We start from the raw sequence: 19454 nt of genomic DNA on the forward strand, positions 1-19454 counted from the left end.
CAATTGTTCACATACACTAAAACCTCATTTATTAGCTCAGTGTTAAACCATATAATTTCTCAAACCAGATATGGACAGACTATAGAATATTAGTATTAATATGCAACCCTTTGGCTTCATAAATTACAGCATAGTGTTTGCAGGGGCATGGAAAACACTGAAATTGCGTTCCCCCTCAAAAACCAGCATCCTTTCCCATGTACATGTGTTGTGGTTGCCTGTGTTTTATATTACTTTCTTATTTCCTCTCTGTCCTCTTTTATAACACTATGCCAAGTGTGCCCTACATACAAAAATGAAGTAGCCATGTTCCCAAGATAATAGATCTAAACTGATTTGAGGTTTGAGTGACGGGGAGACATGGGGGCAGGCACGGCAGTGCAGCACATGGGTAGACATGGTGCCCATGGTGCTGTGGCGCCGAGCCATGTCTGCACCCCTCTAGATATGCCTCTGAGTGTAAAGAAATGTAAATAACTATCCTTCAAAGATCTTACAATACTAACATGCTATCACAAAAGATATTACAATAAAATAAATTCACGCATAACCTTTTTAACTGTTATGATACCATCCTGTGTATTCTGGTCCGTGAAGATCTCAAAGCAGTCTTTGGCTTCTATATCAACAATACTATATTTTATCTCCGCATTTTGGCCCACATCTTCATCATTAGCTTTTATACGGCCAATGGCAGTTCCTACAGCAACGGACTCCAATGAGATAAATTGGTAAATACCTGCAGTTAAACAAAGAAAATTGTTTTTATAAAAATGTCAATTGATTAAAAAAAAGCAGTCATAGTCATCATGATGTATAATGCATGTCTTTCCTTTACTATATCAAATACAAGGGCATATTTTTTGGGAATAGTATAAAGGACCTGTTGAAGAACAGTTATTTTTAACAGTTGTACAAAAAAAATAATACTAATTCATGAAGAGAGTACAGGTGGAACTCAAAAAAAGAATTGAATTTTAATAAACTGTTAAGGCAGACACATAAACTCGTATAGTTTAATCCAACAATTGTTCCACAAATGTTCCTCATTAAGTCAACAAAAATCATTTGTAACAACACCAGTCTGTTTTAGGTTCCCGCAAGCCTTTTTCAAGCGTTAGGGTGTGACAAAATTACCAAGAACAAAACCATAAGTAAAATGGGAATAAAAAAAAAACAATTAGTGATTAAAATAAATCCCAGGTAGGTAGGGGCTACCGGGGTTGTGGAAAGGAAAGCTATAGAAACAAATTGAACCAAACAGACCATAGTTATAAGCACTAGGTACACAAAGACCCAAGGATTCCATGTATAGAAACAAAATGATACTGAACAGATATGGCTAATCAGTACAGTATATTAATAAAAAAAAATACATTCAATAAGTTACTGTAATGATCCACTCAGCTGTCTGCACAGGCAGACAGCTGTTTGACCATTCCCATTCCTTAAGTCTGAGGGCTGCAGGTCTCTGGAAAAGAGACCTGTCTTCACTTTGCAAGTTTCAGACCTGCTCTGCTGCTGAGGAATTTGCATATACTTGTCATGCAAATTGCCTAGTTGCCTCCTTTGAAGGCTTGCAGTATAAATACCATGTTCTCCCAGAGTCCTTTGCTGGTCATGATGGTTTGTTCCTGCTAACACCGGGAGTATCAGCCTTGCTATTGTTTGCTAAAGATTATCTTAGAGTATTCCTTGGGACTGCGCTAGGCATCCCTTCTAGTGCAGTCAGGTTGTATTATCTGTAGTGCTGTGTTCTGTCTCTCTGTCTCGATTGTCTTGTCGCCAGCGGTGGTCGACAGGAAATCGTTCTGTCTGTCTGGGAGTGTAGGCCAGAGCTGCAGTTGCTACTGGCTGCTCCATCTGTTTGGATTGCATTCGCCCTAGTGGTAGTGGCTGTGCTTCCTACTGTATTCTACCTTGGGGGTGCTAACCAGAGCAGCGGTTGCTACTGGTAGTCCCATCTGTCTGTCTTTTCTGGTACGAACGCTTGCTGTAGGCTCGGTGAGGTAACCGTTTAGCAAGCGTTTGTGTTCTCTATTTTGTGTTTGAGTTTCATTGGTTAGTTAGGGTGGCACGCTTATCACTGGGCGCCTAACGCACGGTGATCGTGCTTAAACGCGTTTGCTGTTGTGAATGTGTTGTGAGTGCGGTGTTCGCGTTTAGCTAGCGTTTGTTATTTTACTTGACGTTCTGATCATTGTTATTGTTATGTCTTTCCTGCTACACTTGTGCTCTGTCTGATCTGGTCTTGTGTCTCTATTGGCAATCGCCACTCTTGCGATTGCGCTCCCACTTCGTTTCCGTTGTTGTGTGTTCACCGTCGCTGGGTGGCGACTGGATTGGTGGACACACATATATTCTATCTCTGTGCTTATTCAGTCTTGTTTCCCTGTTGGCAATCGTCATCTCTTGGGATTGCGTTCTCACTTGGTTTCTTCTGTTGTGTGTTCGCCGTTGCTGAGTGGCGACTAGATTGGTGGACATACATACATTCCTTCTCTGTGCTTACTCAGTCTTGTTTCGCTATTAGCAATGGTCATCTCTTGCGATTGCATTCTCACTTGGTTTCCGCTGTTGTGTGTTCGCCGTCGCTGGGTGGCGACTAGATTGGTGGACATACATACATTCCTTCTCTGTGCTTATTCAATCTTGTGTTGCTGTTAGCAATCGCCATCTCTTGCAATTGCTTTCCCACTTGGTCTTCACTGTTGTGTGTTCATTGTTGCTGGGTGGCGACTAGATTGTCCACACATACATCCTGTCTCTGTGCTCTCTCTCTTTAAGGGCTATCTTGCCCTGCATTGCTTCCCCTCATACAATTCCTATATGGCATCTGTGGCAGTACAGAGGTGTTGTTCCTATGTTCTCCACAGCTCCATCTGCCAGCAGGAATTCCCTTCTACAGGTGCATAGCACCATTGCTGGGTTCTCTCAGATTATACGCTTGTGGGGGATTTCCGCAGTGTCAGCGCGCATCCTGTGCGCTGACCACGGAAATAATTCCACAATCGTTACAGTTACATAATGGCTTGCAGAAAGAAAAACATAAGGACAAGTATTCATACAAATCTACCTATATGGCATAAATAAAATCACAGAAAGGAGCATGCTGAAAATATATAGTTAAGCTGGCATTTAGGGGTAATGATTATAAGGCATAGCAAAACAATGTATGATGTCACATAGATAAAACAGGCCACTACCTGGCAAAAGTTTATCTCGGATCCACTTTAAACACTCTCTCAAAACTCACTTTTTCTGACAAGCATATGCTCTACCTCAGGCCACTTCCCCTTTGACCTTTGTCCTAAGGCCAAGTTGCACTCCTACTAGCTATCCTAAAAAACACTGCCTCTAGGTATGTTTATTGTATACTACTCCACTGTAATGAGTAGCAGAGATATGGCCACAACAGTAGTGTTGGGCGAACAGTGTTCGCCACTGTTCGGGTTCTGCAGAACATCACCCTGTTCGGGTGATGTTCGAGTTCGGCCGAACACCTGATGGTGTTCGGCCTTTTAAGTTCGGGTTCGCCCCGAACTACTGAATGGCCGCCGAACAGGGCCGAACAGGGCCCCTGTTCGGCCGAACAGGGCCCTGTTCGCCCGAACATGCCGCAATACGGCCCCCCTATGGGGTCGCAGGCATAAGGGGGGAGCATGCCCCGATCGCGGGGGGGGGTCGGAAATTCCCCCCACCCCCTCCGCTAGCGCTCCCCCCTCTGCCAGCTTCCCCATAAAAAAAGTTTAAGGCAAGTTAAATAGTACTTGGTGGCTGGCCTGGCACTGGCAGTGGAGTGAGGAGGAGGAGGAGTCCGAGTAGCAGAGTAACGCGTTGAGGCCGGGCAGTTCAGCGGTAGTACCCTTGTGGTATTTCCGCCCTTTCTCTGACCTCACGTCCTCTACGTGATGACGCATACGAGGGTACGCGTCACGCGTACCCTCGTATGCAGAGGACGTGAGGTCAGAGAAAGGGCGGAAGTACCACAAGGGTACTACCGCTGAACCGCCCGCTGCCCGGCCTCAACGCGTCACTCTGCTACTCGGACTCCTCCTCCTCCTTTTGCCACTACCTGGCAAAAGTTTATCTCGGATCCACTTTAAACACTCTCTCAAAACTCACTTTTTCTGACAAGCATATGCTCTACCTCAGGCCACTTCCCCTTTGACCTTTGTCCTAAGGCCAAGTTGCACTCCTACTAGCTATCCTAAAAAACACTGCCTCTAGGTATGTTTATTGTATACTACTCCACTGTAATGAGTAGCAGAGATATGGCCACAACAGTAGTGTTGGGCGAACAGTGTTCGCCACTGTTCGGGTTCTGCAGAACATCACCCTGTTCGGGTGATGTTCGAGTTCGGCCGAACACCTGATGGTGTTCGGCCTTTTAAGTTCGGGTTCGCCCCGAACTACTGAATGGCCGCCGAACAGGGCCGAACAGGGCCCCTGTTCGGCCGAACAGGGCCCTGTTCGCCCGAACATGCCGCAATACGGCCCCCCTATGGGGTCGCAGGCATAAGGGGGGAGCATGCCCCGATCGCGGGGGGGGGTCGGAAATTCCCCCCACCCCCTCCGCTAGCGCTCCCCCCTCTGCCCGCTTCCCCATAAAAAAAGTTTAAGGCAAGTTAAATAGTACTTGGTGGCTGGCCTGGCACTGGCAGTGGAGTGAGGAGGAGGAGGAGTCCGAGTAGCAGAGTAACGCGTTGAGGCCGGGCAGTTCAGCGGTAGTACCCTTGTGGTATTTCCGCCCTTTCTCTGACCTCACGTCCTCTAAGTGATGACGCATACGAGGGTACGCGTCACGCGTACCCTCGTATGCAGAGGACGTGAGGTCAGAGAAAGGGCGGAAGTACCACAAGGGTACTACCGCTGAACCGCCCGCTGCCCGGCCTCAACGCGTCACTCTGCTACTCGGACTCCTCCTCCTCCTCACTCCACTGCCAGTGCCAGGCCAGCCACCAAGTACTATTTAACTTGCCTTAAACTTTTTTTATGGGGAAGCGGGCAGAGGGGGGAGCGCCAGGGGAGGGGGTGGGGGGAATTTCCGCCCCCCCCACCCCCCCGCGATCGGGGCATGCTCCCCCCTTATGCCTGCGACCCCATAGGGCCCCCAAAATGGGCATGTTCAGGGGTCCCATTGACTTCCATTGAGTTCGGCATTCGGGCCGAACATGCCGAACATCTGGCCCATGTTCGGCCTGTTCGGCCCGAACCCGAACATCCAGGTGTTCGCCCAACACTACGCAACAGCAAGCGGCATGCCGGCTATTTCCGCGTCACAGCCGGCGGTTTCCGCCGCGCAGTTACACGCTGGTACTTTGACTGGTCCTTCTATTACTTATAGACTAAGGGCTACGCGCGCGTGCCAGGCGACAGGACCTTTATGCAACTAGAAGGGGAATCAGCTGATCAGGCTATCAGCTGACTCCAGCTATGCCCTGGATTGGCTGAGTGACTGGGGCGGCGCTGTGGAGCGCTTGCAGTATATATAGGACAGGTCATTCAGTTGCTCGGCGTCTGCTGTTGCAAATGCTACGTGTTAGCACTCAGACCTAGTCAGATCCCAAAGTGTGCTAGAAACAGCTGGAGCTGGGGATCCACACTTAGCCAGATTCTGTTAATAGCTTAAAGTACTAATTGAATTGGATTATTTGTTATGACCTTCTGCTAGCCTGACTACTCTTCTGTTTACTGATCCTGTACCTTTGCCTACCTGATATAGTTGCCGACTCTGCCTGAAACACTACTCTGATCTAGCTTTCCGTCTCTGTACCGTATCTGTCCGCTCGTTGCCAAACCTGCTTGTCTGACTCTCCTATCCTCACCAGTGAGCCTAGTCACTGGTGAGGGATTCTCTGCCAGTATCACCTGCTTCACTGGTGAATACTAGCTGCAGTACTATCTGAATCACCTGCCCCTCAGGTGGTCAGTAGCTGCAGTACAGTCTGAATCACCTGCTTCTCAGGAAAATACTAGCTGCAGTATTATCTGAATCACCTGCCCCTCAGGTGCTCAGTAGCTGCAGTACAGTCTGAATCACCTGCTTCTCAGGAGATTACTAGCTGCAGTGCTCTCTGAATCACCTGCTCCTCAGGTGATCAGTAACTGCAGTACAGTCTGAATCATCTGCTCCTCAGGTGAATAGTCACTACAGTACCATCCTCTCTACCTGCCCCTCAGGTAATAGTGGCTACAGTACCATCTGAATCACCCATTCCTCAGGTGATCAGTACACTTATTGTAACAAAGTTCCACCCGCTCCTTGGGTGAACTATCTCACTATTGTCTGTATCTCCAGCTTGCTGGAGTTTGTATTCCTGTGTTACATAGATATACTCCTATCTCCCAGCTCCTCTGGGAATAGCGAGTATCTCTATCATTTCTGTTGCACCAAACAAATACCCTCACGTTGGTTGTCCTGGTGCTGGTTATACCAGTATTATTGGTGATTCTGCAGATCACACATAATCAGGTATAGCGTCTGCATTATTGGTGATACTGCAGATCACCAATAATCAGAGAAATCTGTTCTTGCTGACAGCAATCGTTACAGAACAGCAGACCAAAACATTATGGACGCACTGCGTGACCAAGTTGAAGTCCTGACCACCGCGGTAAACAATCTTACCGGGGTGATTAATACCCAACAGTCTCAGATTACACAACTGTCTGGGACTGTACAGGTACTTCAAACAACCGTTGATGCAGTGCGATCCCCTCCAGTCAAAATGTGACAGAGGTGCCAAGCACATTTTGGACCCCACGCTGTGAGATACTCCAGTTTCTTATTGCCTGATAAAGCGGGATGTTGCCCATGAAACGTGTTGCATTTTGTATGGGAGTATGTGAATAAATTGTTATATCTTCAATCAACAGCATCGTGTCTGTCTTTGGGTGCTGCCGGGCCACCACCGCCACCCGAGCACTTTTAACCTTTTAGAATTTTTTATTCTTTTGGCGCCTCTGTATTTCCATATATCAAGTCATCCACCCTTGGTGGAAGGGTGAAAAACCCTCTTCTTTTCCTTCTACAGAGAGCGACATCTTAGCCCTGAGTGGCGTCAGACCGAATCTCCCCACCTGCGTATTCAGTGGTTGCCTAAAGGGTAACCCAGGTTTGTAAGTATATTACTTACGTTTCACTATTACCTCTATTTCCAAAGCATACTACACTATATTGGGCTCTCGGTCTCCATTTGTTTATCTGACTTTCAGAATTTTAGGAATCGTGTGTTGTCTTATTTTGAGTTGAGGCCCAACCTGTCAGGATCTGAGAACCAGAGGGTAACATTTATAAAGACCCTTCTGTCAGGAGACTCACAAACATGGGCATATAGTCCGCAGGCTGAGCATAAGGCCTTATCCTCAGTTCAGGAGTTTTTTAAGGCCATGGCCGTTATATACGATGATCCGGATATTGCTATCACGGCTGAAAGGAAACTAAAGACCCTCAGGCAGGGTCGTAATCCAGTGGAGGTTTATGCCGCAGAGTTTAGGAGGTGGACTGTATCAGCTAGATGGGGAACGTATGCATTGTTAGACTGTTTCCTGTCAGGATTATCTGATGCAGTTTCTGATTTGATGTTAGGGCATCCTGAGCCTAAGTCCCTAGATGAAGCGATTTCGTTGGTGGTACGGGTTGATCGCCGCCTTTGCTATCAGAGACAAACCCGTGGGATAAACGCTATAAGATCTGTTTCTTACGCCTCTTCTCCACCCTCGTCACCTCAAGATGAACCGATGCAGCTCGGTCACTCTAGGTTAACGCAAGTGGAAAAGAATCGCAGAAGGTCAGAAGGTCATTGTCTGGAGAGAGTTGCTGTTTGTGCCACCAAGGTTCAGGTGAAAGGGGTGCCAGTGCAGTACGCGGAGTTTTCTGACATGTTTTGTCCCAAATCAGCAGACAAACTCCCACCTCATTGAAGTTTTGATTGTCCCATTGAGTTAAGATCAGGTTGTATGCCTCCTAGAGGTCATCTTTATAATTTGTCTGGGCCCGAGAAGCTGGCTATGCAAGAGTACATTAAGGAAAATTTGGCCAAGGGATTCATCCGTCCTTACAGATCTCCAGCGGGGGCTGGGTTATTTTTCGTGCAGAAGAAGGACGGTGGGCTCAGACCTTGTATTGACTATCGGGGGTTAAATAAGATCACAGTGAAAAATCGCTATCCACTGCCTTTGATAGACGATCTGTTTGCTCAGGTGACCAATGCCAGTATTTTCTCTAAACTGGACCTTTGAGGGGCATACAACCTGGTACACATTAGGGACGGTGACGAATGGAAGACGGCGTTCAACATGCCCGACGGGCACTACAAGTATCTGGTAATGCCCTTTGGGTTGTGTAACGCGCCTGCCGCCTTCCAAGAATTGAGTAATGAAGTTTTTAGAGAGGTTCTGGGAAAATTTGTGCTAGTATATTTGGATGATATACTGATCTTTTCTCCCAATCTAACGGAACATCGTAAACATGTGAAGTTTGTGTTACGTAAATTAAGGCAGAACTCGTTGTACGCCAAGTTAGAGAAGTGCCTCTTTGAGGTCATTCAAGTCCCTTTTTTGGGATATATTATTTCCACTTCAGGCCTTTCCATGCATCCTGAAAAAGTCTCTGCTGTGTTGTAGTTGCCGCAACCTGTGGGTTTGAAGGCACTCCAGAGATTTCTTGGCTTCGCCAATTACAACAGGAAGTTCACCAAAGGGTTTTCCTCTGTAGTATCACCCCTAACCAATCTTACCAAAAAAGGGGCTGACACTTACCATTGGTCGGCAGAGGCACAGTCTGCCTTTGCTACGCTTAAAAATCTATTTTGTTCTGCTCCCATTCTGAGACACGTGGATGTCACCTTCCCCTTCATCGTTGAGGTAGATGCATCAGAGATTGGGGTTGGGGCTGTACTGTCTCAGCGCTCTGGCTTACAAGGCAAACTCCATACCTGTGCCTTCTTTTCTCGTAGGTTCTCTCCAGCTGAGAGGAACTACGATATTGGCAATCGGGAGCTTCTGGCCATTAAGTTAGCCTTTGAAGAGTGGTGCCATTGGCTGGAAGGGGCAGAACATATAATTACAGTCTATACTGATCATAAAAACTTGGAGTACATTGAAGGGGCCAAAAGACGTAGTCCCCGACAGGCCCGCTGGTCCCTGTTCTTTTCAAGGTTCAGATTCGTGATCACGTATACCCCAGGAAGTAAGAATGTCAAAGCAGATGCATTGTCTAGGTGCTTTGAGCCAGAGACAGTTCAGCCTGCAACCCCTGAGACCATCTTACCTCAGAAACTGGTGGTAGCAGCCACGGAAACCTGGGAGGATTGGGCAGTTACCTTACTGCCTTACCAACAGGAAATCCCAGAAGGGAAGCCCGAGGGGGTTCTCTTTGTGCCACTTCCCTTTTGCTTACAACTCCTGCAACTATTCCATACCCATAAGAATGCAGGGCATCCCGGAGCTGCTCGAACTCAAGACCCATTGGCTAGATGTGTATGGTGGCCATCCTTGGCACTTGATTGCAAGGAGTTTGTAAGGGAATGCTCTGTGTGTGCCAGACGTAAGCCATCTCGCCAGGCACCGGTGGGTAAACTTCAGTCTCTACCAGTGCCAAATGAACCCTGGACTCACTTGTCTATGGACTTTGTGGGAGAACTCCCCAGCTCTGAGGGCAAGACGGTCATCTGGGTGGTAGTTGATAGGTTCAGTAAAATGGCTCATTTCGTACCTCTGAAAGGACTCCCCTCGGCCCAGGAATTGGCTGATCTCTTCATCCGGCACATTTTCCGGCTGCATGGCATTCCAGAGAATGTAGTGTCAGATAGGGGAGTCCAGTTTGTGTCGAAATTCTGGAGAGTCTTTTGCCGTCAGCTTAATATGAACCTTTCATTTTCATTAGGCTACCACCCACAGACCAATGGACAGACCGAAAGGGTTAACCAGTCATTAGAACAATTTCTTAGATGTTATGTGGCAGATGCGCAATCAGATTGGGTAAAGTTCTTGCCATTTGCGGAGTTTGTGCATAATAATCTGAAGAGTTCTTCTTCAGGATTTTCTCCATTTCAAGTGGTCTCAGGGAGATCTCCTAAGTTTTCTCCTTTGCCAGTGGCATCTTCTCCCTTTCCGGCCCTAGAAGATTGGCAAAGGGCTTTGAGGGAGATTTGGGTCTTAGTAAAGAAAAATCTGGGGAAAGCCTTCCAGACTCAGAAAAAACAGGCAGATAAGAGACGATCTGAAGAGTGGAAGTTTTCCCCAGGGGATAAAGTGTGGGTGTCTACTCGACATCTAGCGTTGAAACAGCCATCACCAAAGTTGGGACCCAGATTCATAGGCCCATACCCTGTGTCCAAAAAGATTAATGATGTAACATATGTGATTGATCTCCCAGCCAGCATGAGAGGTGTGAGATCATTCCATGTTTCCTTGCTTCAGCCTGCTGTGCATGTGGATTCCCCCCCCCCCCCCCCTGTGATGATTGATGACCAACCTGAGTATGAGATCGAGAAGATTTTGGATTCTCGATTGGTGCAGAATTCTGTACAGTACCTGGTCCATTGGAAGGGGTATGGCCTAGAGGAGAGAACTTGTGTGCCGGATTGTCGCATGCATGCGGAGGAGTTAAAGAAAGAGTTTCATGAGTTACACCCGGAGACACCGGGTAGGAAGTGTCCGGGGTCCACTCCTCAGGGGGGGGGGGGGTGCTGCAATGAGTAGCGGAGATATGGCCGCAACAGCAAGTGGCATGGTGGCTATCTCCGCGTCACAGCCAGCGGTTTCCGCCGCGCAGTTACACGCTGGTACTTTGACTGGTCCTTCTATTGCTCATAGACTAAGGGCTACGCGCGCGCGTGCCAGGTGACAGGACCTTTATGCAACTAGAAGGGGAGTCAGCTGATCAGGCGATCTGCTGACTCCAGCTATGCTCCGGATTGGCTAAGTGACTAGGATGGCGCTGTGGAGCGCTTGCAGTATATATAGGACAGGTCATTCAGTTGCTCGGCGTCTGCTGTTGCAAATGCTACGTGTTAGCACTCAGACCTAGTCAGATCCCAAAGTGTGCTAGAAACAGCTGGAGCTGGGGATCCACACTTAGCCAGATTCTGTTGATAGCTTAACCACTTCCCAACTGAGGGGTTTTACCCCCTGACCACCAGAGCAATTTTCACCTTTCAGCGCTCCCTCCATTCATTCGTCTATAACTTTATCATTACTTATCGCAATGAAATGAACTATATCTTGTTTTTTTCGCCACCAATTAGGCTTTCTTTAGGTGGGACATTATACCAAGAATTATTTTATTCTAAATGTGTTTTAATGGGAAAATAGGAAAAAACGTGGGAAAAAAATTATTGTTTTTCAGTTTTTGGCCTTTATAGTTTTTAAACAATGCATGCTACTGTAATTAAAACCCATGAAATGTATTTGCCCATTTGTCCCGGTTATAAAACCATTTAAATTATGTCCCTATCACAATGTTTGGCGCCAATATTTTAATTGGAAATAAAGGTGCATTTTTTTCAGTTTTGCGTCCATCCCTAATTACAAGCCCATAGTTTATAAAGTAACAGTGTTATACCCTCTTGACATAAATATTTAAAAAGTTCAGTCCCTAAGGTAACTATTTATGTATTTTTTTTTAATTGTAATTTTTTTTTTTTTACATTACAAGAAAAAAAAATGGGCAGTGTGGGAGGTAAAGGGTTAATTTTATGTGTTAAACTAATTTATTTCTATGTGAAAAATGCTTTGGATGTAGTTTTACTATTTGGCCACAAGATGGCCACATTAACATTTTGTTTATGCGATCTGCAAGCGTCCGGAAGGACGCTTGCAGGAAGTAGAAAGAGGCTGAGAACTTTTTTTTTTCCCACAATGGTCGCGCTGCTCAGCCGAGCGGCAGCGGATCATTGCGGGGCTGAGATCAACAAACGGGAATGGATTTTCCCGTTCATTGATCTCCGGACGAGCGGGCGGCGGCGTGTTTACTAGCGGCGGGTGGCGTGTTTACGAGCGGGAGCGCGGACAGCGGCGGGAACGCGGAAAGTACGTATTTCTCCGTCCCTGGGGGTTAAAGGATGGAAAAAGGGATGGAGAAATACGTACGCGCGGGGGTAAAGTGGTTAAAGTACTAATTGAATTGGATTATTTGTTATGACCTTCTGCTAGCCTGACTACTCTTCTGTTTACTGATCCTGTACCTTTGCCTATCTGATATAGTTGCTGACTCTGCCTGAAACACTACTCTGATCTAGCTTTCCGTCTCTGTACCGTATCTGTCCACTCGTTGCCAAACCTGCTTGTCTGACTCTCCTATCCTCACCAGTGAGCCTAGTCACTGGTGAGGGATTCTCTGCCAGTATCACCTGCTTTACTGGTGAATACTAGCTGCAGTACTATCTGAATCACCTGCCCATCAGGTGGTCAGTAGCTGCAGTACAGTCTGAATCACCTGCTTCTCAGTAGAATACTAGCTGCAGTATTATCTGAATCACCTGCCCCTCAGGTGTTCAGTAGCTGCAGTACAGTCTGAATCACCTGCTTCTCAGAAGATTACTAGCTGCAGTGCTCTCTGAATCACCTGCTCCTCATGTGATCAGTAACTGCAGTACAGTCTGAATCACCTGCTCCTCAGGTGAATAGTCACTACAGTACCATCTTCTCTACCTGCCCCTCAGGTAATAGTGGCTACAGTACCGTCTGAATCACCCATTCCTCGGGTGATCAGTACACTTGTTGTAACATAGTTCCACCCGCTCCTCGGGTGAACTATCTCACTATTGTCTGTATCTCCAGCTTGCTGGAGTTTGTATTCCTGTGTTACATAGATATACTCCTATCTCCCAGCTCCTCTGGGAATAGCGAGTATCTCTATCATTACTGTTGCACCAAACACATACCCTCACGTTGGTTGTCCTGGTCATAGTTATACCAGTATTATTGGTGATTCTGCAGATCACACATAATCAGGTACAGCGTCTGCATTGTTGGTGATACTGCAGATCACCAATAATCAGAGAAATCTGTTCTTGCTGACACCAATCGTTACATCCACCTCTTGTTTTCCCCCATTCCTTTAGATTGTAAGCTCGCAAGGTCAGGGCTCTGCCCCCCTTTTGTCTCTTGGAATGTGTTATTCATCATGTTACTTTTGTTACTGTAATTACCAGTTCTGTATTTTGTATTGATTCTGTATTTTGTCACCAATTCTGTATTTTGTATATTTGTGTATACAATTTGTCTGTATTATTATGTACCCCATGTTTGTTTCTTACTTTGTACAGTGCCACGGAATATGTTAGCACTTTATAAAGCAATAATAATATTTAAAAAAGTAAAACAAAACAGTTTCTGCAGTCAAGCAGCAATTTAAAACAGTAAATTATGACACATCATTCACATGAACGTTCACATGCTGCATATATACACACATTGCAGTGAAAAATGGTACGTGCAAAAAGGAAGAAAACAGAATGTGCATTAAGATAAAAAAGGAAAACAATCATAAAGCATTAATCCAGTGTGTATTGCCCCTTTGCCCATTGTGTGCAATAAGGCAAAGGATAGTTTGATCATTCACATCTCACATAATAGTGTATGCCTGTTGGCTACAGTTTAGAGTGAGAATCCTGCTAATGGTAATTGAGCTTGTGTCTAAGAATCAGAATCAAGTTTATTGGCCAAGTACAGGAGGTTTGTACCTGGAATTATTTTCGGCACAGACAAGCTCAAGAGTACACAAGACAAGATAACCAGTACAATAGTAGAACAAGGTATACAGTGGTAGTACTGAAGAACAGTAGGATAATCTAAAAAGTCAAGAGGAGTTACAGTGATGTGACATGGGCGGGCATCTACCCAGGTGGGAACATTGGAAAAAGGGAGTGTGATTGGGAGGGTAGGTTGAGAACTTCAATGGCTTGGGGAAAGAAGGAGTTTCTGTGTCTAGTGGTCCTGGTGGGTAAAGACCTGTAGCGGCGGCCAAAGGGGAGAAGATTGAGATTACGGTTGCAGTGGTAGGAGAAGTCTCTTTCTATCCTAATGGCCCTTGAACCCAGTCTAGAGGAGTAGAGAAGGTTGGTGGGAGGGGGGTACCAATGATCCTTTCCGCAACACTTACAACTCTTTGTAATTTGTACCTGTTGCTCGCGGAGGCCAATGTACACCATACGATGATGGAAGAGCAAAATATTGACTCGATGGTAGCAGAGTAGAAGCAGGTCATTAGGACATTGCGACATTCCGAACTTTTTCAGTTGATATAGGAAAAACAGCCATTGTTGCACTTTCTTCTGGGTTATTGTGGCATTTTCCTCCCACTTAAGGTCGCTGGATATGGTGGTGCCCAGAAAGCAGGCTTGTGGGACTCTGGCAACTTCAGTGCCTTTGATGAGGACCAGGGTAATTCAGGGCAGCCTTTTTCTGAAATCTATGATCGATTCTGTGGTTTTAGCTGTGTGTAAGAAAAGCTTGTTCACCTTGCTCCAATTGCAGATATTCTCAATCTCTTGGTGATAGGCTGGTTCATCGCTCTAGTCTACTGTGAGAAAATGCGGAAAAGCCGCCGCGTGTGCTCAGAACAAGGCGGCTGATTCCGCATCTAACGCGGCGGTTTGCACGCATAGGCCTACATCTGCTATTATGGCTGAACACGAAGAAACCGCCGCATGCCCTGATAGCGGTGCGGCTGGTTCCGCGTCCAGCGCGGCGGGTGGTACACAACACGTCTGGTGTGGCTGGGACTGATAGTCCACACAGGTTCAGAAGGACGCACGCGCGCGCTGGGAGGCAGAACTTTTATGACAGCCAGAAGGGAGTCAGCTGACCAAGCCGGTCAGCTGACGATTCAATCAGTTCCCATTGGTCCAGCATTTAGGGGAGGCGCTGGGGAGCGCTGTGCTATTTATACTGGGTGCTGGTCATTCACTGGTTGTCTGCCATTGCAAACACTTTTGTGGAAGCATTCAGACCATAGTCAGATCTTGCAGTGTGTTTGAACCCGGGTTTCCTGGGAATTCACACTGAGCCAGATTTCCTTGTACTGTATCATTATTTGTTAGACCAGTTCCTGGGTGTTGAGATCAAGGCCCTCACACCCCAGACTAGGAATGCTGTTTGTCTTCTGTGTATTCTCTAGCATAGTTCCAGGGTGTTGAGATCAAGGCCCTCACACCCAAGACTAGGGAACTGTATTGTCTTTGTGTTATACTCCAGACTAGTTCCAGGGTGTTGATGATCACGGAACTCACACCCAAGACTAGGGAATTGTATTATCATTTATGTTATACTCCAGACTAGTTCCAGGGTGTTGATGATCACGGAACTCACACCCAAGACTAGGGAATTGTATTATCATTTATGTTATACTCCAGACTAGTTCCAGGGTGTAGAGACCACGGACCTCACACCAAGACTAGGTATTGTTTGATATCTGCTACTACCTTGGGAACTATCTCTCTCCCTTAAGAGATAGTCTCCTGACCTGCTAGTGACATCCATCCTTAAGGTGTCTCTCCTGTGCAGGTTTCTCCTACCTTCAGCCTGACTCCACCCCTTGGAGAATCTCAGGCTGTCGGAAGGTTCCTATGTCAGCATAAGCAGTATTCCAGGCTGCTTCTTATCACCTGCTCTGCAGGTGCATTACTCAAAGTATTACTGTTACACCAAACACTCATATACCTATAGGTGTCCAGAGGTTAGCAATATATCTGATTATCGGTGATACTGCAGATCATCAATAATCGGGTATATATCTGCATTCTTGGTGATACTGCAGATCACCAATAGTCAGATTCTCTCTGCGTGCTGACACCAATCGTTACATCTATAAGGCGAAGGGTGGTAGTGTCATCTGCAAACTTGATAACCTGGACAGAATTGTTTGTTGAGGTGCAGTAGTTTGTGTACAGCAAGAACTGTATTGGGGACAGGACACAGTCCTGGGGGGTGCCCGTACTGGTGACTCGCATCTGAGAGGAGAAGGTATCTAGCTTGACTACCTGTGTCATGTTTGTTAGAAAGTCCTTCAGCCAGCCACAGAGGCTGAGATGCACATTGAGGAGAACTAGCTTGTCGAAGAGGATGTCAGGGCTAATGGTATTGAAGGCAGAGCTGAAATCGAAGAAAAGGATCCTGCCATAGGTGTTTTGCCTGTCTAGGTGGCTCAGAATGTGCTCCAGGCTGATATTGATGGCATCCTCCACGGACCTGTTAGCCCTGTAGGCGAACTGGCATGGGTTGATCAAATCCTTGGTGGTGTGTTTCAGGTGCGACAGAACCAGCCTCTCAAAGACCTTCATGATGTTTGATGTTAGTGCGACAGGTCTGAAGTTGTTTAGGTCAGTGGCACCTGGTTTCTTTGGGATAGGTATGATTGTGGAGTTTTTTAGGCAGGAAGGAACCCTGTGTTCTTTTAGGGACTTTGTGAACAGGGAGGTGAGGACTGGGGCCAGTTGGTTTGCACAGGTTTTTAGGCAGAGGTTTGACACACCATCCGGGCCTGGTGCTTTCCTAGGGTTACGTTTCCTAAGGTACTTAAAGAAAACCTGAACTGAACATTAAAAGTCAAAATTACATACACAAGTCATACTTGCCTCCTGTGTAGTCTACTCCTCAATCTATTTTTCCTCTCCGGCATCCTGTTTGTTCACTGTAATCAATGGAATTCTCTGTCCTCCATTTTGAAAATGGCTATTACCCCATAACAGCTTCCTGGTCAGCACACTGTTAAACTGTAACATCGCCCACTTGAGCCATAGGGAAACATGGACACATCAGTTCTCCTCTCAGCTGTAACTGACAGAAACTGATATATAACTGACAGCAACTGATATATTTCAGTTCTGACAAAATGTTGTCAGAACTGGAAGGGATCACTGTAAGAAGAAAATGGTGAGCTTCTGAGAGGAACTGATGGCAAGGTAACTATGTAATGTTCATCTGAAGTTACCTCATGTGTTTATTTTAAATAATTTTACTCAGTACAGGTTCTCTTTAACCACTTGCCGACCGCGCACTCATACCGCGCGTCGGCAAAGTGGCAGCTGCAGGACCAGCGACGCAGATCTGCGTCGCCGGCTGCAGGCTAATTAATCAGGAAGCAGCCGCTCGCGCGAGCCACTGCTTCCTGTCAATTCACGGTGGGGGGCTCCGTGAATAGCTGCGGGCCGCCGAACGCGGCTCGCAGGCTAAATTTAAACACAAGCGGAAATAATCCGCTTTGTTTACATTTGTACAACGCTGCTAACAGTAGCAGCGTTGTAGTGGATCAGCGATCCCCGGCCAATCAGCGGCCGGGGATCGCTGTCACATGACAGGCAGGAGCCTGTTAGAGGCTGCACAGGACAGATTCGTTCCTGTGCAACCTCGGATCTCCAGGGAAGGGAGGGAGAAGAGGGAGAGGGGGGAATCCTGCGGTGGAGGGGGCTTTGAGGTGCCCCCCCCCCCCCGCCAGCCACACGCAGGCAGGAGCGATCACACTCTCCCAGCACATCATCCCCCTAGTGGATAAAAAAGGGGGGCGATCTGGTCGCTCTGCCTGGTGTTTGATCTGTGCTGGGAGCTGTAGAGCCCACCCAGCACAGATCAGCAAATACAGCGCTGGTCCTTAAGGGGGAGTAAAGGCTGGGTCATCAAGTGGTTAAGTACTTTGCATGCAGATTCTGCAAATTCAGTCCAAAGGCTTGGAGCAAGTATTTAATTTCTGCCATGATGGAAGGCAATGCAAAGAAGTCTTACTACCAGTACAGTGAACTTCTGCAACAGCTTTGTCTTGTTGCTGGCCGGTGGAATCACTCTATCCTGTCGGCTCTGGCAGGTAGCTGGGAGTGGAAGACTCTTTGCATGGAGGCGAAGGTAAACAGTAATCAGAGTCTAACATGCGGGTCAGCAGACCTGGTTCCAGTTGCAGATGGTTGATAGTGCAGCACTACATTCCTGGACAGGCAATGCTGCCCCTTGGATGTGATGTCATGCATAATGCTAATTGCTGAGGCAAACACCTTTCATCTTCAGAGCAATAAATATTTCACCAAACTTTCAGAGTTTGACCGTGTCATTCAAAGCTAAAATAAAATTAAAAATGCATCCAATATGCTTCTTGTTATGCGTAGAAAAGTATGAAAGTGCAATTATATATTTTAGACATATATAGACATATGACTATAATATTGATTACATTGTGAACCCCTTTGAGGTAGAATACAGACCACTAGGACCAAAGTCTAGTCCATGGCAAATTACGCCTGTTTAACTCATGCAAATAGTAATTCTCATGATCCAAACATACAATAGTGCCAGGCTAACATTAGCTTGCTCGGATATGCTAGAAATAACTCCTTTCTTTAACATCCTGAGGTACTTTTCATGTGATTCAATAAGTAATTCCAGAAGTGGGAGTTATTATTTAAAAGGAAAATAAGGACAGAAAAGCATTACAATTTTTACTTGCTTTATCCAGGTGAAAAAAAAAAATGAAAGAAAACAACGTATTGCTCGTCTCGCAATGGTGCTATTGTGTGTATATATTTATATACACATTTATTTTGTGCATTGAAAAAAAATACTTTAGCCCCCTTCTTGCCTATTTTAACCTCTTGTTCTCCTTTTCAACTGAGATTGACTAAATGAGCTGAACGACATGGGGCTTCGTCCTCTAGACAATACCAGGGCCTATGATCCATTTCAAGGACGTAATGCTTATCCCGAATTTAGTGCTCAGAGAAGTAAGGGTAACTACCCACATGCATGTGGAGGTTTTGCCTTGGGCAGACTTATAGCAAAATCTGGGAAACCCCATTTGCCCATTATTACCCTGGTAAATAGATAAAGTAAGTAATTTTCATCCTCTATTTTATTTATAGTAAATAGTTTAAGCAAATATGTTCAGGGTGGTACATGTAAAACTTGCCTCAGCTGCCTGCCCTGACCTTGTGAGATTCCGCCCAGCCTGTGTGCCTGCTTCTCCCTGTTGTGTCCCTGCTATACGGTCTCCAACTTTATCAAAGCCTCTGTTATCTGTATTCTGTGCCGTATGAGATTCCAATACAGCAGTGAATAAAGGCAACAGAGGCTGGATAAAGCTGGAGACCACACACACACATACAGCAGAGAGAGAATAACAGGCATGCAGGAAAATGGGCTGGGCAGCATCTTCCTGTATACTAACATACTTGTGGCAGCAGCCAGAGGCGGTTTTATATGTGTCACCCAATGTTTAAAATAAAAGACGGCAATAAAATGTTTATTGAAATGTATTTTTTTTAATCTTTTTTCATCTTTCTCCTTGTTTATCTTTATACTTTGTCTTCTCTTCTGTAGCCTTCTTTCTTCTGCTCTCTTTTCTGTGGTGCCATTTTCTTTCATATACTTCTTATTGCCTATTTGCCTGACATTTTTAATCTAAAAACTGATCTGCAGGGGTGCTCGGATACCCCTTTTCAAAATCCGAATTGATCCGGATCCGG

At 46.2% G+C, this 19454-nt stretch overlaps 1 protein-coding gene across 1 annotated transcript in view; it reads right to left on the reverse strand.

Moving 5' to 3' along the window:
• LOC137518634 (cadherin-9-like) overlaps positions 1–19454 on the reverse strand; it is a 232326-nt gene that overhangs the window by 80155 nt on the left and 132717 nt on the right. The window contains exon 6 of the mRNA XM_068236736.1: positions 552–739. Within this exon, the coding sequence (XP_068092837.1) occupies positions 552–739 (188 nt within the window). The remainder of the gene's footprint in view (positions 1–551; positions 740–19454) is intronic.

The sequence above is a fragment of the Hyperolius riggenbachi genome, chromosome 5, assembly GCF_040937935.1.
Source record: "Hyperolius riggenbachi isolate aHypRig1 chromosome 5, aHypRig1.pri, whole genome shotgun sequence".
NCBI classification, from domain to species: domain Eukaryota; kingdom Metazoa; phylum Chordata; class Amphibia; order Anura; family Hyperoliidae; genus Hyperolius; species Hyperolius riggenbachi.